Source organism: Diabrotica virgifera, chromosome 4 (assembly GCF_917563875.1).
Source record: "Diabrotica virgifera virgifera chromosome 4, PGI_DIABVI_V3a".
Taxonomy (NCBI): Eukaryota; Metazoa; Arthropoda; class Insecta; order Coleoptera; family Chrysomelidae; genus Diabrotica; species Diabrotica virgifera.
This window is the reverse complement of record NC_065446.1, coordinates 83878656-83906616: the sequence shown is the minus strand read 5'-3', so window position 1 is coordinate 83906616 and position 27961 is coordinate 83878656. Positions and strand designations below refer to the sequence as shown.

At 31.5% G+C, this 27961-nt stretch overlaps 1 protein-coding gene and 1 long non-coding RNA gene across 3 annotated transcripts in view; both read right to left on the bottom strand.

Moving 5' to 3' along the window:
* The window catches only part of LOC114330732 (general odorant-binding protein lush), a 43702-nt gene extending 35586 nt beyond the window's left edge, over window positions 1-8116 (bottom strand). The window contains exons 1-2 of one of the 2 annotated variants that reach the window (XM_028280147.2): window positions 7950-8116; window positions 2643-2718 (exon numbers count right to left, since the gene is read on the bottom strand). In XM_028280147.2, the coding sequence (XP_028135948.1) occupies window positions 2643-2718; window positions 7950-8069 (196 nt within the window). In that variant the 5' untranslated portion in view covers window positions 8070-8116. The remainder of the gene's footprint in view (window positions 1-2642; window positions 2719-7949) is intronic. The other variant, XM_028280145.2, reaches the window with a different exon arrangement.
* A 4333-nt stretch (window positions 8117-12449) lies between these two features.
* LOC126883857 (uncharacterized) lies at window positions 12450-17203 on the bottom strand. The gene is made up of 2 exons (XR_007697719.1): window positions 16778-17203; window positions 12450-16486 (listed from the first exon to the last, which is right to left on the bottom strand). It is a non-coding gene; the product is annotated as an uncharacterized LOC126883857 (long non-coding RNA).
* Between the last annotated feature and the right edge of the window lie 10758 nt (window positions 17204-27961).

Sequence of the window (27961 nt, the reverse complement as noted above, 5' to 3'; positions counted from 1 at the left end):
ATTCTTCTCCAACACCACATCTCAAAGGCATCAATTCTTTGGCGCTCGCGTGCGCGAAGTATCAAAGTCTCTGTCCCGTTTAGAAATATTGAGAATACAAGAACATTCACCAGTCTCATCTGATATTTTTAGGGATAGATCTGTCTTTCCAAACTTAAGTTAGGCGACTCATCGCATTTTTTGCCATATCAATACGTCTCCGAACTTCTGCTTCACAGTTACCATCGTTATAGTCCATTCTTTCACGGTTTTTTGCTCTAAATTTTAAAGAACCGCTGGGATTGACATGAAATTTGGCATACGTATAGCTTACATGTCAAAGAAAAAAAGTGATATTGTGCCGATGTGTGCTTTTGTCCTGGGGGTGACTTTCACCCCCTATTGGGGGTGAAAAAATATATCTCCAAAATAAGTCCGGAAATGGGTAAACTGACTAATTTTAAGTAACTTTTGTTCTATAGAGCTTTTTCGCCAAGTCAACACTTTTCGAGTTATTTGCGAGTGAATATGTTCATTTTCCAACAAAATAACTATATTTTTAGACGCTTTTTCGCACATAACTCAAAAAGTAAGTATTTTGTCGAAAAAACTTTCTTAGCAAAAATATAGCTTATAAAAAAGTAAAAAAAATGGTGTACGCGTTAGGTCTCTGGATCTCGTAGAACCGGAGTTATAGCCAATGAAAAATAGATTCATATTTACCAAATTTCAAATAGAATATTTCGACGTGAAATATCCAAAAAATTAAGCACTTTTTGGGGAAAACCCATTATAACTTTTTTAAAGTGTTTAAAAAATCTTTATTTCTGTTTTTACAAAAAGTTTCTATCAGTAAAGTTAAGCAAGTTACGCTCAAAATAAAGTTGGTCCCTTTTGTTTTTTCAAAAAAAAAATCGGGAAGACCACCCTCTAATTAGCAACTTAAATGAAATTATTCGTTACTGCTCCAAAAATTATTTTACTTATGTTGTGTTTATATGGTCTGTAAGTTTCATCGATTCAAAGTGTTTATTTTTGAAAAAATTTGGTTTCAAAATAAAATTTTTAAAAATTTTAATTTTGAAAAATATGCTTTTTTTCAAAATAACTTAAAAATTGTTAGAGATACCAAAAATCTCGAAAAACAAAAAAAGTCAGATTTGCTTTTCTGAATATCATGTATTTTTTTGTTTTTCTGTTAGACAAAAATTGATTAAGATTTGGTGTTTCTAAATTTGCATACATTCGTGATCAGTGACTCGTTCAACCCATTTTAACAGCCATTTCAATAATAAGGACTCTGTACCGATGAAACTTACAGATCATATAAACAATATATACACGAGTCAAGAAACTTGTGAAGTCGTAACGATTAAGATCATTTAAGATACTAGTTAGGGGGTGATTTTCGCGATTTTTTTACCAAAACCAAAAGGGACTAACTTTTTTTTGAGCGTAACTTGTTTAATTTTGATGCTAGAAATTTTTTTTATAAAACAAAAATAAAGCTTTTTTAAACACTTTAAAAAAGTTGTAATGAGTTTTCCCCGAAATGTGCTTCATTTTTGGTTATTTCACGTTAAAATATTCCATTTGGAATTTGACGAATATGAACCTAATTTTATTAGCTATAACTCTGCTTCTACTAGGTGTAGGAAAGTGATAAATATACACCATTTTTTAAAAAATTTTACAGGCTATATTTTTGTTAAGAATGTTTTTTCGACAAAATACTTACTATTTGAGTTATTTGCGAAAAACCGTCTAAAAGCGTGGTTATTTTGTTGCTAAAATGAACATATTCACTGCCAAATAACTCGAAAAGTATTGACTTAGTGAAAAAACTCTATAGAACAAAAGTTACTTAAAATTAGCCAGTTTATCCATTTCCTGACTTTCTTTGGACGAATATTTTTTCACCCACAAGAGGGGGTGAAAACCACCCCCAGGGCAAAAGCACATATCGGTACAATATCACTTTTTTTCTTTGACTTGTTAGCTATGTGTATGCCAAATTTCATGTCAATCCAAGCGGTTCTTTAAAATTTAGAGATTTTGCAATATTTTACCGTTAAAGAACGGACTATTAGTTATACTAGACAAGAGCCGAGATAGACAAAGCTGTTTACTATCTGGTATTTCTGTAATATGTTCTTAGTCAGTTGAATAGTGTGGAATCTCTCGACCAGCATTATTTTTTTCTTTGATTTATTGATTTTCAGGCCAACTTTATTGCTTTCGTACTCAACTCTTCACAGGACATCAAACATTTCTTGCTTATTTGCTGCTATAAGTGTAGTGTCATAAGCAAATCTTAAATTGGAGATTTTCCTACCAGCTATTGTTACTCCACCGGCCCATCCTTCTAAAGCCATCCTCACGACATGTTTACCATAAATGTTGAATAAGTCAGGTGACAACACGCATCCTTGTGTCTTGGTCTTGAATTGGTTTGAGAACTTCTGATCTAGTCGTACTGTTGCTATATTGGACTGGTACAGATTTTTAATAACTGTGACAATGAGTTGTCTCAGGTTCAGAATTCCTTCCCGTGTACCCTTACCCTTTACAAAACCCGCTTTGTCCTGTTAGAATATAAACACAGGGGATAAATTATGGCAGTAAATCATATTTATTACGTGTTAATTTTCTGTAATACTTACCTAAAGTTGCTTTTGTTTTTTGGGTACATACATTTGTAACAACCTTTTTAGCGGCTTCCATTTGTTTCTCGTTTAACTAAAAATATTGTGTTTTTACATGGAGTCCATTGAGTTTTTACTTACGGAAAAAAATCAAACAAGATAGAACTTTTTATATTTTCGTTAAGAAATAAAAAACATATTTATCGAAAAGTTCTATTACAAAACTTTTTTATTAAACAAATGAACTGCGAGATTAGTTGTTTTTTTAAACACCTATGAAAATATAAGTCCTAGAAAAAAACTGACTGGACCATAGAGAAACTCAGAAAATTTTACACGAAAGACCTTATATAAAGATTTTTATAAAGTTTAATTTATAGCTTCTACAGTCGGAAAAATGAAAGAATACCCATGAACGATCACATCAATCACTTATTTTTTATTTGCTGTTTTTTTCTGTAACAAACGCTTGTTATTAATACAAAATAAGTGACTGATGGGCATTCTTTAATTTTTCCGACTGTATAATGTTTTATTTATAACGCTAAAGTCACCCTTCTCACAAACATTGGCGCACTATATACTAGAGTTCGGCGAAGCGCACGGTTGAGCTATTTTAGTATAATTCTTTAACTAAGGGATTAAATGAAATTTTACAAATTGGACGTGAAAGAAGAACAACTAATCTATCTTATAGTTATAACAAAAGCAAATAAAATACATGGGCATAAGTATGTGTGGGCGGAAAATGAGACTTACATGAATTTTGTTTAAAAATGATTTAAAAATGTGTGACCAATACGATTTTACCTATATACTTCTCCAATTTGTACAACATACCTTTCACACATCTTACTAAATGATGTTTCATTCACAAAGAATTTCAAAAATTTTATTCAAATTATACGACGTCTCAAAAAATGTAATTTTTAAAAACTTTGTAGTTTATAGAATTACTACTACTTTAAGAGGGTATTACTCAAATTTAAACAAATATATTACAATTTTATAGATTTTGTTTAGTGCTTAAGATGTAATCTTTGAAATGTACTATATTAAATATATTTTTACTTTATACATACAATAAACAACTACTTTTTTAGAAAATTAAGGAAGATAAAAAATTTAATACAAAAACAGAAAAATATTAGTTAAAAAAATTTTTCGACAAAGTTATCAAAATTTATTTCTTTGCAACTTACCTAAAATACATTTAATAACAAGCTTAAAAAATAATAAATGTTAAAAAAAAATTTTGAGCTCTTATATTGATAACTTTTTTTATTATCACTTTTTAGAAAAACAGCTATTTTTTACAAAATGCTTTCTATCGTATAAAATCTAAGACACAACCATCAAATATCAAATTTTATTAGTTTTATACGAGGTATGTAAAAAACATGAATTTCGCTCAAGAGTGTAAAGTATCATTATATTTCACAATATCGAAAATTGTGATTAAGAAAAGTTGTATGGAATTAAAAAATTTGTCTCAGTATTCAATTACATCCTTCTCATTAAAATATTGTGAACTAAAAGGTACTTAATTCAGTTAAGCAAAATTCATATTTTTTTATATACCTCGTATACAAATGAAAAAGTATGATATCTGATGGCTAAATCTTAGATTTTAGACCAGGCAGAGCATTTTATGAAGAATAACTTTTTTTCATAAAATTGATAATAAAATAGTTATCATAATTGTAATAAAATATGTTGGGTATCCGTAATTTGAGAAAAATTCGCAATTTATTTTTCAATTAGAAGGATGTAATTACATATCGTCGGTCTAATAAACAAATTGACTAAGTCCATTTTTTGCGAAAATTATTTTTTGGTGTAATCTAGTAGTAGATGGTAAAAGCTACCGCCTGACAATTCCGACAAGCGCCATTATTATTTTATTTCGCCCCAATTTCGCTAAACGAATTTTGCTGAAGTCCAAACGTTCTTTCTTATTCATACGAATATTGCCTATGTCAGTGTTTATGAAGTTGTTGTGATTGAAAACGTTAGAAAATGTAAATAAATAAATATATTTTGATTATTATTATTAACATGGATATAGTATTATAAGTAGAAAGTTTTTGTAAATATTTTGTTTAATTAATTTTTGTATTGCATGGAGTTAGGCAATTTTCTCTTTTTTACTTTTGTTCCAAAGTTTTTTGCTTCTCCTGTTAAATTTTCAATTTGTGACTTAGGAAATTTGCTTATTAGACCGACGATATTAAAACACACTTGTTAATTATTCCAAACAACTTTTCATAATACTTAACAATTTTGGATATTCTGAAATATAAGGGTATTTTACTCTTTAACGAAATTCATGTTTTTGATATACCTCGTATAAAATTGATAAAATTTGATATCTGATGGTTGTGTTTTAGATTTTAGACTATGAAGAGCATTTTATGAAGAATACATTTTTTTCGTAAAATTGATAATAAAAAAATTCCCATAATATGGTTCTTAGTTACACAGACATACTGTATAAGAACTCAAAATGTTTGAATTTTTAAATTGTAATGCTTCTCGTATATTCGGATTCAGCATGATCAAAAAGAAAATAGAAATATATTTGATCGAAGTAAAATGATATTTTTAAAATTATTTATACAAAAAAAACTGTTATTGTTTAAAAAATTAATAAACAATGAGCGGCTAGATCTGTGAGTAGAACTTCTTACTTTAACATGTATACAGGGTGAGTCATGAGGAACTGTACATACTCCTACCTCGTATAGAGGCCCCTATGGGGAATAACAAATGACCATTAAAAAGTGTCTGCTCCCATTGTTTAATAATATACAGGACGAGTTTCGCATTTTGACAGAAATTTGTATTCGTCATAATTTTTGAACGGTCAGATCGATGTGTCTCTTATTTTGGTCAATCGTTACACTATTGCCACCTAATCAACTTATTTATTCAAACTAGAAAAAAATCAGGTCCGGCTTTAAAAAAATTAGTTCGTTTGGGTCTTAGACAAAATTTCACCCTGTATAAGCTTTTTGAAAACTCTAATATGAATTTTACAAATTAGATAAATAGGTAATTAAAATAACATATTTATTTTTCTCCGCACACGATTGCTTAATTTTTCATAAAAAAATCAAAGTTGATTATGAATTAAAAGTTTGGTAAAGTGAACCATAGATTTAACAAAATTAACTTTTATTACCAAAATTAATTTTTTTTAACAAATATTTAATTTATGTTACCACCAATCAACTGATTTATTCAAACAAGAAAAAAATCAGGCCCGGATTTAAAAAATAAATTCGTTTGGCTCTTAGAAAACATTTCACCTTGTATAAGCTTTTTGAAAACTCTAATATGATTTTTACAGATTAGATAAATAGGCAATTAAAATGGCATATTTATTTTTTCCCCACACGATTACTTATTTTTTTATAAAAAAAAACCAAATTTGACTATGAATAATTAAAAGTTTGGTAAAGTGAACCATAGATTAAAAAAAATAACTTTTATTACAAAAATGAATTTTTTTTGAACAAATATTTAATTTATGTTATCACCCAATCAACTGATTTATTCAAACTAGAAAAAAATCAGGCCCGGATTTAAAAAAATTTGTTTGTTTGGGTCTTAGAAAAAATTTCACCTTGTATACGTTTTTTGAAAACTCTAATATGAATTTTACAAATAAGAGAAATAGGCAATTGAAATGGCATATATATTTTTTCCCCACACGATTACTTATTTTTTTATTAAAAAATCAAATTGACTATGCATAAAAAGTTTGGCAAAGTTTTTGCATAATTTAAAAAAATTAACTTTTTTTACAAAAATTAATTTACAAAAACAATGTTTTTCTTAAAATTAAAAGTTTTACCATTTTTTTTTCTATAACACGTCTAGATCTAAAATTTCCCATAACACTTCTTTTGGACTCTATAGTTTAACAGACGTGTTCAAATTGATAAATTTTAAATTTTTCCACCTAATTTTTGCGATTTACAAGTTTGCAACTTTTACAAGAAGAAGACTGAAAGTCTACAACAATTTTCATAGTCTTCACAATGGTAAGAGGTATGTGCTGTAAAAATTTCAGAAAAAAAAATATTAAAATGGAACAGAGTTGTACCGAGTTAAACCGTGAGTTCATTTTTTTTTTCATTTTTAGGTTAAAATTCCGATTTTGACCAATTTTATTTTTTAATAAAAAAATAAGTAATCGTGTGGGGAAAAATTAAATATGCCATTTTAATTGCGTATTTGTCTTATTTGTAAAATTCTTATTAGAGTTTTCAAAAAGCGTATACAGGGTGAAATTTTTTCTAAGACCAAAACGAACTAATTTTTTAAATCCGGACCTGATTTTTCTCTAGTTTGAATAAATCAGTTGACTGGATGGTAACATAAATTACTTGTTTGTGCAAAAAAATTAATTTTTGTAATAAAAGTTATTTTTTTTAATCTATGGTTCACTTGACCAAACTTTTAATTCATCGTGAAATTTGATTTTTTTTATAAAAAATGAAGTAACCGTGTGCGGAAAAAAACTAAATATGCCATTTTAATTGCCTATTTGTCTAATTTGTAAAATTCTTATTAGAGTTTTCAAAAAGCGTATACAGGGTGAAATTTTTTCTAAGACCCAAACGAACTAATTTTTAAATCCGGACCTGATTTTTCTCTAGTTTGAATAAATCAGTTGATTGGATGGTAACATGAATTACTTATTTGTGCAAAAAAAATTAATTTTTATAATAAAAGTTATTTTTTTTAAATCTATGGTTCACTTTACCAAACTTTTAATTCAGAGTGAAATTTAATTTTTTTTATAAAAAATGAAGTAATCGTGTGCGGAAAAAAAAATATGCCATTTTAACTGCCTATTTGTCTAATTTGTAAAATTCATATTAGAGTTTTCAAAAAGCGTATACAGGGTGAAATTTTTTCTAAGACCCAAACGAACTAATTTTTTTAAAGTTGGACCTGATTTTTTTCTAGGTTGAATAAATTAGTTGATTGGGTGGTAATAGTGTAACGATTGGCCAAAATAAGAGACACATCGATCTGACCGTTCAAAAATTATGACGAATAAAATTTTCTGTCAAAATGCGAAACTCGCCCTGTATATTATTAAACAATGGGAGCAGACACTTTTTAATGGTCATTTGTTATTCCCCATAGGAGCCTCTATACGAGGTAGGAGTATGTACAGTTCCTCATGACTCACCCTGTATAAACTAACAAAAATTGTTTTAGAAAAATATAAACTTGTTTGATTTTTTCCGAAAAAATGCAAATTTTTTATCTGCATTGACTCCCCTATAATACACATTTCCAACTTACCCCTGTAGTCATAATAATAGAGCACGCTAATATGACCCACACACATTTCATTTTACACATTTTTATCAATGAACGAGTTACAAATGAATGAATATCTTCAATCGATGTTTCTTTTACCATTTTTCAGTCCCGATAGAGGCCCCAACGACACATCAATAACAATTAATTGTTAATTTCTGTGTATTTAATTAACAAGTTGTCAAGGAAGACAAGGGTATTATTAGGAATGTAAACAATAATAGAGGGTACTTATTTTGATAATTACTGCTTGACAACGAAAATTAACAGATTTTAATTAATATCACGAGTTTATAATGACCACTTTAATACAGTTTTTTGTAGGAGATGATACAGTTGAAATACGTATTTGAAAAATAGTTTATGTATTGATGATATGATAAATATAAACTAATTAAATATTTTGTTTTATATATTTACTCTCAGTGAAGTACCCACTACGATGTAAAATCGAAATTGAAGGGAAAATAATAAAGCAGGAAACAAGGTTTAGATATCTGGGAATTATAACTAGATACAGTCGAACCCACTTATTAGAATACCGGTTATAGGAATACCCCGGTTTAAGGAATAGAAATTTGAGGTCCCGAAACGTTTCTACTAGCCAGAAATAATCGTTTATTAGAGTATCGTGGTTATAGGAATACTTTTGCTCGACAGGAAGGCTATTCCAATAAGAGGGTTGGACTGTATAACCAGTTACGGAGATGTTGAAGAGGAAGTACGACAATAAAGCTTAAAAGCAAGTAAAGCGGCGGGATCTCTTAATGATTAAAAATATAAAAACAGGTGATGTTTCCAAATTTTTAATTGCTGTTTATTATTAAATATACTATATATAGCAATAAGGAGTAATAGACTACAAAGCAACGACTGACTCTATAGCGCAAGTTACTGAAGATGAAACTTATTATACTACCACTCTTCCTGAAAATGTTGTTAAAATAAATGCTAAAACACATGATTCTTATAGGAAAATAATAAATTACATAAGAGAAGAAAAAATAGTACACCATAGCTATCAACTCAAACAAGAAAGAGCATATAGGGTCGTCCTAAGAGGTTTACACCATTATATACCCTTTTAGGAAATAAAAGCTGAATTATTAAGAGCACACAGTAGCGATCAACAGGTAACAACAAACGCGGTCCAAGATTGCGAAAGTTCTGCGAACTTTCAAAAGTGAGACCACAGTGCGTCGGTAATTCGACACTGACAGTGACGTTAATACTATCAAAAACAATAATGTTTATACACATAGGCGCGAAATGTTGCCAAGTCAATGACGTTCCATTTGTTGTTATAAAAAAATCGATTTTTAGTAGTTCCAATGTGACACAAAATCTAGGCACGGGATAAACAAGTTTATTTGGAGAAAGTGTATTTTTTTGTCTTTCTTAATGGCGGTACAGGCTCCTTTTTTCAATATTATATTTAGTTATAGAGGAATTTCCACATACTAACATATTTCTGAAATTGGGCTCTGTACCGCCATTCTTTATTATATTACGAATATGTGTGCCCAATATCTCGACAAATTAATCAAAATTAGAGCCGCAATCTTGGAACACTTTTGTTGCTACCTGTTGATCACTACTGTTTGCTCTTAAAGCAAGGCCACACAGTCAGAAATGATTTAAACATCCGGCACAGAGCAACAATAGAGCCCCTACCATTATTTTTCTTCGATTTCGAACCAAAAAACAACAATAATAAAGTTTTTAATGTGGAATTTATATACAATACCAGAATTAGAGTAGAAACTCCGAAACACAAGAACACCATTGTGCAATGCACTAGATGTCAGACATACGGACACTCCAAATCGTACTGTTTTAAACCTTATAAATGTGTTAAATATGGAGGACCACACGACACCAAAAGTTGCACAAAACCGAAAGACACACCTGCAACATGTACTCTTTGCAAGTGCAACCACCCAGCGAACTATAAAGGCTGCACTGTTTATCGATTATTAAAAGCAAAGAACAGGAATAACGACATAACTGGACCTAGAAACACACAAGGACACATAAATCCCAATCCAGCACTGCATCAAATGACTCAACAATATGCGCAAAATGGAATCAATTGTGCTCAAGTAACCTCAGGAAACATCAACAGACCAAATAATGGTGAATATTTAACACACATGATGACAAGTCTCTTAAATAAATTCAAAAATCTATTTAATCAACTATTGAACCAAAATAGCATGATCCTGAACATGCTAACAACAGTAATTAGTAAAATAACGAATTAATGGCTCCATCGGTTAGAATAGCCGCCTGGAACGCCGACGGGCTACCAAACCATGTAGAGGAAATCATAGCATTTTTAAAAATAAATAAATTAGATGTTCTTCTTATCTCAGAATCACAATCAACCGAAAGCACAGTAGTAAAAATCCTTTTATACACAACGTACCTTACTCATCATCCTGATGGGACTGCTCACGCAGGAACAGCAATTATTATTAAATCTTCTACTAAACACTATTTCTTACAAAATTACGCCGCACCTAAAATACAAGGAACCATACTAAAAATAGAAACTTTAAAAAGGGAGTAAACCCTGTAGTTGGCTGTATACCTTCAATATAATAACGTGGGATGAAGTAAACACTTCTGTTTTATGTAGGCATATACGAATTTATTTTTTTTTAATAAATTCGTATATGCCTACATACAACAGAAGTGTTTATTTCATCCCACGTTGAAAAATAGAAACATGTACATGGCCTATTGCCATTGCAGCAATTTACTGTCCTCCTAGACACTCCATATCAATTGAAGAATACGAGACCTTCTTTCAAGAACTAGGACCCCGATTTATAGCAGCTGGAGACTGGAATGCCAAACACACCGTATGGACATCGAGGCTTATAACACCAAAGGGTCGGAATTTATTGGCGTGCTCGCAGAGAAATAATTTAAACTTCCTTTCAACAGGTCAGTCAACGTAAACAGGATTCCTGACCTGCTAGACTTTGCTGTTATCAAAGGTATCTCAAATATACATTACAAAATAGAGCCCAGTCTTGATTTATGTTCAGATCACACTGCAATAATCATAACAATAAGTACAACTATAATATGGAAGGAACATATGGTAAAACTCTGCAATTAAAGAACCAGCTGGGAACAATTACAAGCTGTAATTAACACAAATATAAACTTAAAACATCGATAAAGAACCCCATGAACCATGAAATAGAAAAAGCAGTGCAACATTTAACAGAAGTAATACAAGGTGCTGCATGGAAGTCAACTCCAGATGATAAAAAAATTACCACCCATGATCATAACATTCCTGTACAAATTAAAGAAATTTTAAATGAAAAAAAAAAAGAGTTAGGCCAAATGGCAGCGGTCAAGGAATCCCCTGGATCAAACGCAATTAAATCGGTTAACACATCAACTGTGTACAGCTTTAATCCAGGTCCGTAATGAGACTTTTAAATATTACATCTCCAACCTAACACCTAATGACCATTCATTATGGCAAGCGACCAAAAAATTCAAGAGACCAATAGCATCTATTCCACCAATTAAAAAATCGGATCTAAGCTGTGAAAAAACTGATGAAGAAAAACCAAATACATTGGCACAACACTTCGCCCAGGTATTTAGTCTTCATACAGAAGTCAATGCTGAAGATGAAGGAGTATACAAATTTCTCGACGCTCCATGTCAATTATCGTTACCACTGAATCCATGTACACCAACAGAGATCTGGAAGGCGATAAATAAAATAAACCCTCATAAGGCTCTAGGTTATGACTTAATTAATGGTGATGTACTAAAGCATTTGCCTAGGAAAGCGATAGTCCTGCTAACTATTGTATATAACAGCATGATAAGACTGTGTCACTTTCTTATTCAATGGAAATAAGCACAAATGATTATGATTGCGAAACCGGGCAAACCGCCTACAGGACCCTCCCCCTATCGTCCTATAAGCATTCTACCAACACTGTCAAAAATTTTCGAAAGACTTCTCTTAATCCGAATTTTCTAAAGAATAAACATAAATAGCATAATACCTGACCATCAACTTTACTTTCGACAGAACTCCTCAACAATTCAGCAGTGCCATCAGATTTTAAATTATATAAAAGAAACTTTAGAGGGAAAGAAAATGTGTGCAGCAGTATTCCTTGATGTGGAAAAGGCATTTGATAAGGTGTGGCATAAAGGCCTGGTGTATAAAGTGAAAAAGAATATGCCTAATGAAATATACCTGATATTAAAATCATATCTGAGCGAGCGATTTTTCCAAATCAAAGTAAATATCTCACACTGTAACGAAAAAGCGATAGACTACCCAGCTAATTGAAATAATATTCGAAAATATTACCTCAACTAACCAAGATAGCCATCGTCACACCCTTAGCTTAGCTCAGTCACTCAGGTGTGTGTTCGTCTTGTCCTAACCTCAGATATGAACTAACAAAATTGGAATGGAAGCAAACAAAACAATATATTTTAACCAATCATGTTTATTGTTCATAAAGATATAATAAATAAAATGACTTAGTAAATTGCATTAACAAATGTATTTAAATTCTTGCCAAAAACTAACAATTCTGGATTATACTTATGGCTTTTGGTAGCTGATGGTATCCTCTTGACGTCGTATGGTACTGCTGCTGGTTCTGCAACGGGCTCTGGGGTTGTAGGTGTTGTATTCCACCAGGCCTACGGATGTTGGTCGTTGCAGTCTTGGTTATGTAGTTGCAGCCCTGATGACATGGTCCTCGTTGTTGTATCGCCGGCGATTTGAGGGTTGTTGAAACTCCCGGAGGGAGAAAAGTGGTTTCTTTCCAAAAAACTATAAAATAGAGACACATATCAATCATCAAGAAGAAAAACCAACGTGTGCCATCTGCCGTTCTAATCGTCAGAAAGGGTAGCAGATGACAAGAATAAATCAAATGAAATTTAGATGAGAATAGTTAAAATTATGATTACTAAACGTGCACACATGTAAATTAAAAGATAATTATATTTGAAACTAAAATATCAGAACACATGGTCTGACATTGGAAGTTAGGTTAGATAAAAAACAATTAGAAAAACTGTTAGACGGAGAAATATAATCACAATATAATGTTATCCTTACCCCAAGAGATGATTTGATGAAATGGAAATGATTTATTTTTCGAATTACATGCCTTTTTAAGGATTAATTTTTTCCTTCCAGTGTATGTCAGGGAGTAGGGGGTCAAGTCGATGAAGTGACACTGTCATTGAAAACGACATTTAAAATGACAACCAAGTACTATGAAGTAGCGGCATGTTCCGTATTGAAAATACAGATATTTGGAGAGTATGAATATACGAGGTATGTTCAGTATGATGATTTAAATGAAAGAGATATATTAAATAGAAGATAATAAAAGAAGGTAATAAAAGAGAGCGCCAACCGATTTTTAAAGGGGAAAATGGGTAAACCAATTAGAAGTAGATAATTATTAATGAAATATTAAAGGAAATATGGTAAAATAATTCTTTAAAAATAAAATATCAAAGATGTGACGTTTGTAACGTTACACACTCCTCTCACCCATCAGAAAAATTTTGAACAAGTGAGAAATTTTTCTCAAAGAAAACAGGAATGTTACACACTCCCTCCACTCATCAGAAAAATTTCGAACACAGGTGAGAAATTTTTCTCAAGGAAAACAAGAAATCAAAGTTCTAACCAGAAATAAATATATGCAGTAGTAATCGTTCAAAACAAATCAAAAATAAATACTGATAATAAAGTAATCATTAAGTCAATGTATATAGTTAATATAAATTATTAATCATAAAAATTTTTAAAGTACCAAAATTATTTTCAGATGTTACTCTGGGGAAAATAAAAAAAATAAAATATTACCCAATGAATTGTAGTATTCATCACACTATAAAATATTTATTTATTATAAATAAATGACATCAGAGAATATCTATCTCTGGGAAAAAAATAAATGTACTTTAAAAAAATATGTAATTAATTTAAAATTATAAAGACTTATAATATAAAGTGTAAGTATTAATCAAATTAAACTAAAAATCCAAAAGTAAGTAAGTAACCATAGTCAAATAATGTAGACATATTAAAAATGAATTGCATTGCAAATATTCTGGTATTTACATAAAAAAAAAGCATATAACCAAATTTAAGTAAATATAAGGGATATCACATCCTATATAAAATAAATAAATAGCTATTGGAGCTACTAACAACAACTGAATCTCGAACAAAATAACAAGTACTCGGATAACAAGTACCTAAAGTAAGGTAATAATATAATAATCAATATGATAAGGTGAGTAAAAGCATATAAGTAGATAAAGATAATATAATATAATAAAAAGAAATGCAAGTGCAACTATAGATAAACCATTAAAAAAAATAAGTACTAACTATATGGAAAGCCAAATAAGACAAAGTTCTACACCAAAGGGTTTGAAAAAACTGCATAAAACTAGTCATAAAAGACTTAACCAATAAGTTAGTAAATAGAGAGAGAGATAATGATACATAATGCAGATGCTACTTCCATCAAATGCATACCAGGGATCTACACTAGAGAACAAAATATATGTATAAAAATGCATAAATATGATTTGCAAAGATGTAAAATAACAAATGCTAGTAGCTAAACTACAATCATACTTCAAAGAGCCATAATTCTACACCAGAGGCTCATGAAGAGTAGAGATGCATAGAATTATTTTAACTTCAAAAGAGAAAATTTATAAAAGACATCATCCTAAAAATAATATACAGCATTAAACTGTATATCAACAGTCATTAAGACCAAAAAAACGGAACTCAGACTCAGTAGATCTGGCCCAACCCTATGGATAACTTATATGTACCCTAGGAAAAAAAAAGAACACTAGGTGTCTATGCAGCTATATATAAGCCATACACAACTTATAAGTGCCGGATGAGGCTTTCGTGCTAATCTGTATCAAAAATCAGTACAACACCCAGAATAAAATAATAAAACAATAATGTATAGATAAATAGGGCATTGTTAAATAAAAAAGATGTTAAATATGATGTTTATCATAATTAATATAAGTGCACTAATGCAAAAAATTGAAAAATGTAAAATATCATGCTTTACGAACAAAAATTTTTTTGAGATCCAACACAAGAAGAAGAAGAAGAATGATTTAAATTAATATTCTGAATACGTAAAGAAGAAGAATAAGAATAAAATACCTTAATGAAAGAAAAGAACTTGAAAATTGTCCTAGTCTTTACTATACAAGTAAAGTAGTATATACCATCCGAACAGAAAGTTCGACGGAAACAACAAAATTTTTGGTAGTTGTACAAAATTGGTAATAAATATATGAAAACAACTAGGAAATATAAGAATAAGTAAAAAGTAATTGAAAATAAGTAATAAAACAAGATTTAAATGCACTTTAGAGTACACAGAAGTACCTATGAAAAGAACGCAGAAGAAATAGTACGTATAAAAAGTACAGAAAATATGACGATAAATGGAAAAATTCTCTTGGGTTTTGGAAAGTTACAATAAAATAAGAGTAATTAAAGAAGAACTACCAAAAAAAACTGGTTAAATTGAAAAAACAGAAAAAAAATGCCATGTGGACATTACTATCAAGGTTCTAACATAAAAATTAGCCAAAAAAAGTAGGTAAAAAGTATCAAAATGTTAAAAATACCAATATTTGCAACTGTAAATGTATTTTAAATCAATTATGCTGAAATATATAATTAAATTATTGAAACTGGTAATACTTTTTGACCCATAACATGTGAAAATATATAAAAATTAGTCAAAAAGGTAGTCAAAAAGTACCAAAATAGATAATATATATAGATTTACTGCAAAAATTGAATATAAAAATGAAATATAAGAAAATAGTATTTATTAATGCTTGTTGTCTGCTACCAAACCACACACTCACAGCTCGATTCTTCGGATAAGACAAGTGCGTTGGTGCGCCAGTGTAACGAAAAAGCGATAGACTACCCAGCTAATTGAAATAATATTCGAAAATATTACCTCAACTAACCAAGATAGCCATCGTCACACCCTTAGCTTAGCTCAGTCACTCAGGTGTGTGTTCGTCTTGTCCTAACCTCAGATATGAACTAACAAAATTGGAATGGAAGCAAACAAAACAATATATTTTAACCAATCATGTTTATTGTTCATAAAGATATAATAAATAAAATGACTTAGTAAATTGCTTTAACAAATGTATTTAAATTCTTGCCAAAAACTAACAATTCTGGATTATACTTATGGCTTTTGGTAGCTGATGGTATCCTCTTGACGTCGTATGGTACTGCTGCTGGTTCTGCAACGGGCTGTGGGGTTGTAGGTGTTGTATTCCACCAGGCCTACGGATGTTGGTCGTTGCAGTCTTGGTTATGTGGTTGCAGCCCTGATGACATGGTCCTCGTTGTTGTATCGCCGGCGATTTGAGGGTTGTTGAAACTCCCGGAGGGAGAAAAGTGGTTTCTTTCCAAAAAACTATAAAATAGAGACACATATCAATCATCGAGAAGAAAAACCAACGTGTGCCATCTGCCGTTCTAATCGTCAGAAAGGGTAGCAGATGACAAGAATAAATCAAATGAAATTTAGATGAGAATAGTTAAAATTATGATTACTAAACGTGCATACATGTAAATTAAAAGATAATTATATTTGAAACTAAAATATCAGAACACATGGTCTGACATTGGAAGTTAGGTTAGATAAAAAACAATTAGAAAAACTGTTAGACGGAGAAATATAATCACAATATAATGTTATCCTTACCCCAAGAGATGATTTGATGAAATGGAAATGATTTATTTTTCGAATTACATGCCTTTTTAAGGATTAATTTTTTCCTTCCAGTGTATGTCAGGGAGTAGGGGGTCAAGTCGATGAAGTGACACTGTCATTGAAAACGACATTTAAAATGACAACCAAGTACTATGAAGTAGCGGCATGTTCCGTATTGAAAATACAGATATTTGGAGAGTATGAATATACGAGGTATGTTCAGTATGATGATTTAAATGAAAGAGATATATTAAATAGAAGATAATAAAAGAAGGTAATAAAAGAGAGCGCCAACCGATTTTTAAAGGGTAAAATGGGTAAACCAATTAGAAGAAGATAATTATTAATGAAATATTAAAGGAAATATGGTAAAATAATTCTTTAAAAATAAAATATCAAAGATGTGACGTTTGTAACGTTACAACACTACTGACATACCTGCTGATGATGACATTACTATGGCCACATTTGCCGACGATACAGGAATCCTTACATTAGACGAAAACCCAGATAGAGATTCTAACAAATTGCAAAACTATTTAAATTCACTTCAAACTTGGTTAACAAAATGGAAGATTAGGTGAAAAGTCTTCACAAATTACGTTCACAACAAGAAGAATCGACTGCCCACAGTAATAACATTCCTATCCCCTTAAAATCAGTTGTCAAGTACCTGGGACTCCATTTAGACCGAAAGCTGACATGGAAGAACCATATCATAACCAAGAAGACACAACTAAACTTAAAAGTTAGACAAATGTATTGGCTGCTAGGTAAAAGATCCCAGTTATCATTAGAAAACAAAGTATTAATATAGAAAATTATACTAAAGCCAATATGGACTTATGGTATAAAGTATAGAGTTATGGGGTGCAGCAAACTGAGCAACACTTGCATCCTGCAAACTTTCCAATCAAAGATGCTGCGCATGATAGCGAATGCACCATGGTACGTTTCCAATATACCCATCCATAATGACCTTGGGATACCATTCATCGAAGATATTATTAAACTACACGCAAACAAAGCCCAAGAAATAAATTTCGCCCATGAAAGTCAAACTATTCAACAACTCTACCAGCCGCCACTTGTGGGACGAAGACTGAAAAGGACATAGCCAGAGGCCCTAACTGATTAGGTGTATTGGAGGACCATCGATGGATGGTGCACAAAGCATGTCAGGATTCAAGACTGTTTGCTACTATTTGCTAAACACTCTGTGTTGTAATTATTAGAGTAGACTGTAAATTTGCACCTAATAAAATGATAAAAAAAAATATATCGCAATAAAACATTTGAAAATATCCCATATTTATATATTTTTTAATGTTTTGTTTAGCCCCCTTTAACTTTGATTCCGCTAGTACCCGTATTGGCATACTTTGAATGCAGTTAAATTCACTTTGCTTCAATTTTTAATTGTGGCTCCAATGATAAATATATTAGTTCTTCAATCAAAACAATTTTGTTTGTGACCTTTTCACTGGAAATTTCTGGATTTAAAACGTAATAGGTCTGGATCCCGCGTATGAAAAAAAAGTTAATTAATAGCAAGCTGAAAATTTGTTAATAGCTTAAGGGTGTTTAGTCGGATAAACTTTGATATATGGGAACACTGGAACAGGGGCAGTTTTAATTGTGGAGCAGGTTAAAAAATTTGGAACGGTCAGACCACGAAAACGGCACATTTATTTTGTCCGACAGAATAGACTTAAACTCTCCGAACAGAGATTCAACTCTCATGCAAAAATCAGACTGCTATTTTGTCACCTGTCATAATTCCTGTCATTTGACATATTCTACATGTTCGACTCATTAAAACGCCCATTTGGTGATAAATAGCAGTCTGATTTTTGCATGAGAGTTTAATCTCTGTTCGGAGAGTTTAAGTCTGTTCTGTCGCACAAATGCCGTTTTCGTGGTCTGACCGATCCAAATTTTTAAACTGTTCCACAATTAAAACTGCCCCTGTTCCAGTGTTCCCATATATCAAAGTTTTTCCGACTAGACACCCTTAAGGTATTAACAAATTTTCAGCTTGCTATTAATCAACTTTTTTTTCATACGCAAGATCCAGACCTATAATGCGTATGCGTCAAAAATATATTAATATGTTGTTAATTTTTCGATTTTTTTATTATATTACCAGACAACGGCAGTTCTCGCCAGTGGCGCACACCAACACCCCCCTCCCGACGCGACATTATTATATACATGAAATTTTCGATTTTCTAAATCTGACTGATTTGAAAGATGGGCCAAGTCCAATCTTAAAGTTCAGGAAAGACCCACCTATTCATATGTCAACCATCTATTTTGGTCCAAGGGTGTGGATTTTATGGCCCTTTCTATTTAGGGTCTGTTTTTCGTTCTCGTCCCCAAAACTCCCAAAAACTTCAAAAATTTAAGTCAGACCTTTGCGGCTTCTAATAGTACTGATCATTGCCTTTCCAACGCATGTCTAATTTTGAAACTCAGTTATACCATTCAAAAGTTAACGAGCTCAGAAATATGAGTCAATTTTTATTTAAAAAGGGGAAAATGTTTGTGGATAATATGTATGTATGTGTGTTCAAAAGCTAAACCGATTTGATTTTTTTTTCTGCGTTTGAAGAGGGGTTTTGGACCGATTCAGAACCGGTGTAGTTTGTAACTTTTGACCACCCATAAGCCAGCTAGAGAACTTGGTAGGTACAAAACGGCATATTTTTTGGAAGTATATATTATCTTCAGATCGAGAGGAGACAGGAGAACCGCAAATACACCAAATCAATAGTGTTGTGTTAAGCTTTCAAATGGTGTCAGGATCAGATATACACACGGCTCAGTATAGCCGAAAAACTGAAAAACTATACTTTGAAAATTTTGATTTTTCGACAATTGCTCAAAGTTTCAACCTTCGAATTGCGCCAATAACTGAGCATTTGTAGAAGGGCTCTAGACGAATTAAACGGTGTATACGTCATATCCGGGAAAATTCGAATTTTTAAGTTATAGGCTTCATAAATATGATCAAATCTATTTCCTACGGGGAAAACGGTTTCCCAAGCTCAATAATTCCTATAATAGCTTCAGTTATCACACTTGACCTTAAATCCATCAGATACTACTGGTAAATACGTTTCAAACTCATGTTTACTGATCAAAATCGGTTGAGCCTTTTAAAAGTTATTAATCTACAAATGTATAATCCAATTAACGATTATTCCCGAAATCTTTTATGTAGTTGTAGTGATTAAGACGCTAAATTTGATCTAGCAACGGGCAATCCGACTTCATTTACCGGTCATCTCAATATATTTTTTTCAATCTATTTCGAATAGAAAAAAATCTAGTGAAAATTACACTAGATCATTTGGGAGATAATGCAACAAAAGTGACCATTTATAAAGCTTAACGAGTAATAGAGGAACATTGCATTCAACTTCATACATTTAATTTATAAATAACTTTGAAAAACTCCTGATACCAGAATAAAAAACCGCTAAACGCCTTAAAAATGAGTGGCGCATACAATATTCCAGCTACAGAAGATCTGATATGAATATTACGTGGCGCGAAAATGTATTTTCATTTTGATGTAAAACAAAATTCTAGTTTTATTTTAAAAGATTTTTCCATAATATTTGCTAAATTTGAAGTAAACGCGCCACAACAGAGTTTAAAAATTCAAACTTTATCAAAGTTATTCTTTTGTGGCGCGTTTACTTCAAATTTAGCAAATACATATGAAAAAATCTTTTAAGATTTCAAGAATTTGGTTTTACATCAAACTGAAAATACATTTTCGCGCTACGTAATATTCATATCAGATCTTTTGTAGCTGGAATATTGTAGGCGCCACTCATTTTTAAGGCGTTTAGCGGTTTTTTATTCTTGTTATAGTTTAACAATTTTGTAATTTTTCATTTATTGTTAATAATACGATAATTAAAAATAAATGTAATTTAATGTCAATGTCCTTTATTCATATTTATATTTTTATATCCATGTTTACTTACAGGTTTTTTTTCTTGAACCTTGCTTATTTCATAAAAACTTTGTGACACCATTTCGCTCGTAAGATGATCGGTCCAGGGTATTTTCAAAATTCTCCTAAAAGCCACATTTCAAAAGCTTCCAGCTTTCTCATTAAGTCAATATTAATAAGCCAAGCTTCGACACCATAAAGAAGAATACTGATATAGATATAAATAAATAGAAAATACAGATGTAGATATAAAATTTTATCATGTTTTTTGTTCATGAATCTTGGTTTGTGACCGATTTGAGCATGCACCAAAAAAAAAGAAACTCGTTGTTTTCTTATAATAAGCTACAAAATGTTTTATATAGTTGTTTTAGTGAGATACATAGTTTTTAACGTCTTAAAAACGTTTTAAAATGTGTCATTTTTTAATGAAAATGGCAAATTTTCAACCAAGAATAACTCAAAAATATTGAGTTTAAAAAAATGTAGAACAGTTTTTGCTTATAATTAGGTTCTAAAGCCGCTTCCGTGAATATTTTAACCAAATTTTCCACCCGCGAAAAGGGGTGGTAACCACCACCAAGATTAAAGCACACATCGGCATATCAATATTCATTAAAATCCATGCAGTAGGATAGAATTCGGAGGTAATAAAATATCCTATTCTTGCCCCCATTGACTGGCGTAATAGACAGATTTAAGTACTTGGGATGTTAAATCGATAGCAGCCTAAATCCTTATGTAGAAATAAGATCGAGAATAGAACAGGCCAGAAAATATTTTGAAAAAATTAAAAAACTGCTTTGTGATTCTCGAATAAATCTCGAAATTCGACTACGTTCATCCAAATGCTACGTCTGGTGGACTCTTCTCTATGTAGTTGAGATATGGACTCTTAAAACATCAACCGTAAATAAGTTGGAGGCCTTTGAAATGTGGATCTACCGGAGAATCCTCAAAAGTTCATGGACATCGCATACCTCAAACGAAGAAGTGCTGCATAGAATATGCAGAGAACTTTTAAATTGATTATACTCTCTCAGATTTCTCACCCCTTGATGTCCACTCTACAATTATTAATGCTAGACTATCTGATCATGATGCAGCTTATACGAAGTTTAATATCTTTAGCAAACCCTCCTCGAAAACCCGACGTCTAAGCAGGATTTTTTTCTACCTGCAACTTTCGTAATTTCCAAAATTTATGCTTAACTTCTGAGTGGCACTTTCCTGCTATGGACGTGGATAATAATTTCAGTGATTTTTTGGATAAGCTTGTCTGCATGTTCAATAAAGCATTTCTTTAATTCCAATTAAGCCAAAACATCGCAAACCCTGGACTACTAAAAGTATCCGAATATCTTCCAAGAATATGCGTTCTCTACTCTACATCAAGAAATTTACTACCAACGTCTCTATCACTGAATATATCACCAAGTACAGGGCAACCTATCTTAAACTTATAAAATCAGCTAAAAAAGTCTACTACCAAATCCGTCTGGGAAGCTCTAAAAGTGTTTGCAAAAGAAACTTGGTCCATAATAAACGGTCTTCGAAATAAAACCCACACTGCTCAAAAATTTTCCCTTCCAGACCATGAAAATCTAAATGAATACTTTGTTAATGTGAGTAAAAATATTACATCAACTATTTTGCAACAAAAAGATCCCATTTCCTATCTCCCTAATTCAAGAAAGGTCTCAAATTCATTCTTTATAAAACGAGTCGATAAATCTGAGCTGATCCAAACAATCAATAGTATCAAAAGTAAATCTTCCTGTAGTACTGGACGATGGTCTATCGATAAAATTTTTTTATAATCTCCCAAAAAATGTGTTGGAAGTCCTCATCTCACTGATTAATGATTCTTTTGAGAAAGACAAATTTCCAGAGTGCCTAAAAACTGCCATCATTATTCCTCTCCGTAAGGGTGGTCAAATATCTAATACCTGCAATTATAGACCTACTGCACTACTACCGGTACTCTCCAAAATTATTGAGAGACTCATAAAATCCCGACTTATGTCATTTTTCGTTGAAAACAACCTTTTATCACAAAAGCAGTTCGGCTTTTTAAATAATAAATGCACCACTGATGCCATGTTTTCTGTACCACATGGGGTTTATCAAGCACTGAAAATCTTCACACTGCCACCGTTTTTTGTGACTACGCCAAAGCTTTTAATTGTGTAAATCACAACATTTTGATAAAAAAACTAAATTTCTACGGAATTAGAAGTATTTCTTTGAATGGGTTCCAATCTTACTCGGATGATAGGAAATAACTGGTTAGAGCAAATGATACAGACTCTAGTCTCAAAAATATTGTATGTGGGGTACCTCAAGGATCAGTATTGGCTCCTCTACTTTTCTTTATCTTTCTTAATGACATCACTAGTTGAAAAATCGATGGAAAAATCTTTCTTTTTGTTCATGATACCAGTATCACTTGGAGCAAATCAAATATTGCAACTCTTCATGCTACTATAACTTCTGATCTACTTACAATAAAAACCTGTTCTGACTCTAATTTACTCTCGTTTAACGTAGATAAAACAGTAGCATTATCTTATAAAAGAGCTCTCCAACCCTTACCTCTTAATAACAGCCAGATCAGTACTGTTGATTCTGTAAAATTTCTTGGTATTTTTTTAGACAGCAACCTTAAATGGTCCCTCCATATTAATTTGTTAAGGAAGAAACTATCTTCAGCTTGCTATGCTATAAGATCTGTTTCGAATGAACTCAATTTAGCATCTTCCAAAATAATATATTTTTCTTTGTTCGAGTCACACCTTCGGTATGGTCTTCCTTTTTGGAGTTCTGGTACAGCTGCCCAATTCGGTGTTATTTTCAAATTACAAAAAAGAGCAATAAGATGTCTGTTTGGCCTCAGAAGAACAACACATTGTAGAAGTTACTTCAAAGATCACAGAATTTTAACCCTTCCACCTTTATATATTTTAGAAACTGTTTGCTTAATTCGTAAACATCTACATGTCTTTCCACCAAGACCTAATCATGACTACTTCACGAGAAATTCTACCTTTAACGTCTATTTACCGACCTCGTCATCTGAGGTAGTAAAGAAATCTATATTATATTCCCCAAAAAACTTTACAACCATCTCCCTCTACAACTTAAATCTGCAGCATCTTTCCGCAAATTCCGTAAACTGACAGAAGCCTACCTATCCGAAAGACCATATTATGCAGTAGAAGATTTACTTAATCAATAACTAAGAAATTAGAGTACCCTTTGCACAAGTAGTATTTTTATTGTTATTTTTCATCTGTATTTGGGTGTCATATGCAGCAGCTTAACTTTTAAACTTAATTGCTAGGTAGACTATGCAATTTGCAATTTATTTAAATTTTTAAATTTTGCAATTGATTAACTGTTTAACTTCATTATTATTATTATTATTTTAATTTAAATTTACGATTTATGAAATTTTAGTAAATTTAATTGTTATTGTTTTGTTTTCTTGATTTTTGTAAGTCTAAAAAATTGTACAATTTTTCATGACCATAAAGCATATTTCTATTCTATTCGCGGTGTGCAAGTACTTGGAAGGGATACATGAAACCATCGTGCGCGAATAGCGGAGAAATATTAAACTTTCTTAAATAATTCATATTGTCAATTGAAATTGTCAAATTGACGTACATTTCATATCTATTGTCATTGAAGAAGAAAAATTATGTTGCTCCACAATATTGATATGATATGCCATTATTATATAAAGGTAAATTTAATTCATTGTATTTTGCTTGCAGTACTGCATTTTAATAACTAATTTTATTTACTGCATACAATTGTTTACGTTTTAATAAGAAAACCTGAATCTTATTTTTTTTTATTATTTTTTTGGGCTATGTACTTGACAATTATCTAGTAACCAGACTAATATAATTGGCCAATATAATTATAAGTGCGAATAAAGTTGCAGAGCGTAGAAATAGGTGTCGCTTTGCCGAACTTGCACGGTCCCAATCACACAACGAGAGTTAGAAAAACATCATACCTAGGCCACATACTGAGAAATAATAAGTACTAATATGCTCAACTTATAGTAAAAGGAAAAATCGAAGGAAGGAGAGGACTAGGGAGGAAAAGACTATCGTGGCTCAGAAACTCCGACAATGGACAAGGCTAAATTTTAAACAGCTAATAAGAACAGCTGAAGACAGAGAAGAGTTTGCAATTGTAGTCGCCAACCGCCATTGAGGAGACGTCACTTTAAGAAGAAAAAGTCTTTTGCTAGACGCTACTAAGCACAATCTGTGATACTGGGGAACAATTTGGTTTAACAATAAACAAACAGAAAACAAAAACAATGGTGATGTCATCAGATATCCGGTCTATCTGTCTAACATGCCAGTGCCAACTTACCGTGAACCACATTATTACCGAATGTCATCAGTTCAGTGTAGTAAGACAACAGCTCAAACTCAAACCGCAGCTATGTGACATTCTAAGTGATACCAACCAGTTAGACAGAGTTCTTCAGTTTTTAAAAAAAATATTATTGTATCATAAACTTTAATTTTTTTTATGACATAACTTGTTAATGCTCTTTAATTATACCTCTTGTAATCTTGTTTGTAGTCGTCCCATGCGAGTGGCCATAGTTGCCGAGCACGTTAATGTAAATAAAAAAAAATGGTGATCAGTAAGTGGGGCAATTCGTAACAAGGATCCCGACAAAAAAATAATTTATAGAACAAGTGGACAAAATGAAATAATTCGATTAAGAATAGAGCAATCGAGAAGGGCATTTTTGATGATGTGGAAATTTCTGAGTAAACAAAAATTCATGAACAAAACACATGATAAAATTTTATATCTACATCTGTATTTTCTATTTATTTCTATCTATATCAGTATTCTTCTTTATGGTGTCGAAGCTTGGACTATTAATATTGACTTAATCAGAAAACTGGAAGCTTTTGAGATGTGGCTTTTAAGAGAATTTTGAAAATACCCTGGACCGATCATCTTACGAACGAAATGGTGTTACAAAGAATGGGAAGAGACAGATAAATTTGACCACCATTAAAAAGAGAAAAACATAATATTTGGGGCAAATACTTGGCAATGATAAGTACGAGTTATTACAGATTATTAAGAAGGGTAAAATCGAAGGAAAAAGCGGTCCTTGTAGACCACAAATATCCTGGCTGAATAACATTCAGGACTGGACAGGTTTAAACATACAGACGCTTTTCCGAAAAATAGAAGATAGAGATGAATTTGCAATGGTTATAGCTAAAGCCCAGATTATAAGTATGACAGAAATGTCAAAATAAGTACTTATATAAGTAAAAAATGTAGCAAAAATAAGCAGTTTTAATGAAATAAGCAAGGTTCAAGAAAAAAAAACCTGTAAGTAAACATGGATATAAAAATATAAATATAAATAAAGGACATTGGCATTAAATTACATTTATTTTTAATTATCGTATTATTAACAACAAATGAAAAATTACAAAAGTGTTAAACTATAACCAGAATAAAAAACCGCTAAACGCCTTAAAAATGAGTGGCGCCTACAATATTCCAGCTACAAAAGATCTGATATGAATATTACGAAGCGCGAAAATGTATTTTCATTTTGATGTAAAACTAAATTCTAGTTTTATCTTAAAAGATTTTTTCATATGTAGGTATTTGCTAAATTTGAAGTAAACGCGCCACAAAAGAGTAACTTTGATACAGTTTGAATTTTTAAACTCTTGTGGCGCGTTTACTTCAAATTTAGCAAATACTATGGAAAAATCTTTTAAAATAAAACTAGAATTTTGTTTTACATCAAAATGAAAATACATTTTCGCGCCAAGTAATATTCATATCAGATCTTTTGTAGCTGGAATATTGTATGCGCCACTCATTTTTAAGGCGTTTAGCGGTTTTTTATTCTGGTATCAGGAGTTTTTCAAAGTTATTTATAAATTAAATGTATGAAGTTGAATGCAATGTTCCTCTATTACTCGTTAAGCTTTATAAATGGTCACCTTTGTTGCACTATCTCTCAAATGATCTAGTGTAATGTACACTAGATTTTTTTCTATTCGAAATAGATTGAAAAAAAATATTGAGATGACCGGTAAATGAAGTCGGATTGTCCGTTGCTACATCAAATTTAGCGTCGTAATCACTACAACTACATAAAACATTTCGGGAATAATCGTTCATTGAATTATACATTTGTAGATTAATAACTTCTAAAAGGCTTAACCGATTTTGATCAGTAAACATGAGTTTGAAACGTATTTACCAGTAGTATCTGATGGATCTAAGGTCAAGTTTGATAACTGAAGCTATTATAGGAATTATTGAGCTTGAGAAACCGTTTTTCCCGTAGGAAATAGATTTGATCATATTTATGAAGCCTATAACTTAAAAATTCGAATTTTCCCGGATATGACGTATACACCGTTAGATTCGTCTAGAGTCCTTCTACAAACGCTCAGTTATTGGCGCAATTCGTAGGTTGAAACTTTGAGTAATTGTCGAAAAATCAAAATTTTCAAAGTATAGTTTTTCAGTTTTTTGGCTATACTGAGCCGTGTGTATATCTGATCCTGACACCATTTGAAAGCTTAACTCAACACTATTGATTTGGTGTATTCGCGGTCCTCCTATCTCTTCTTGATCTGAAGATATATAGGTACTTCCAAAAAATATGCCGTTTTGTACCTACCAAGTCCTCTAGCTTGCTTATGGGTGGTCAAAAGTCACAAACTACACCGGTTCTGAATCGGCCCAGACCCCCTCTTAAAACGCAGAAAAAAAAAATTCAAATCGGTTTAACTTTTAAACACACATACATACATAATATCCACAAACATTTTCCCTTTTTTAAATAAATATTGAGTCATGTTTCTGAGCTCGGTAACTTTTGAATGGTATAACCGAGTTTCAAAATTAGACATGCGTTGGAAAGGTATTAATCAGTACTATTAGAAGCTGCAAAGGTCGGACTTAAATTTTTTAAGTTTTTGGGAGTTTTGGGGACGAGAACGAAAAACAGACCCTAAATAGAAAGGGCCGTAAAATCCACACCCTTGGACCAAAATAGATGGCTGACATATGAATGGGTGAGTCTTTTCCTGAACTTTAAGAAGGGACTAGGCCCATCTTTCAACTCAGTCAGATTTAGAAAATCGAAAATTTCGTGTATATAATAGTGTCGCGTTTAG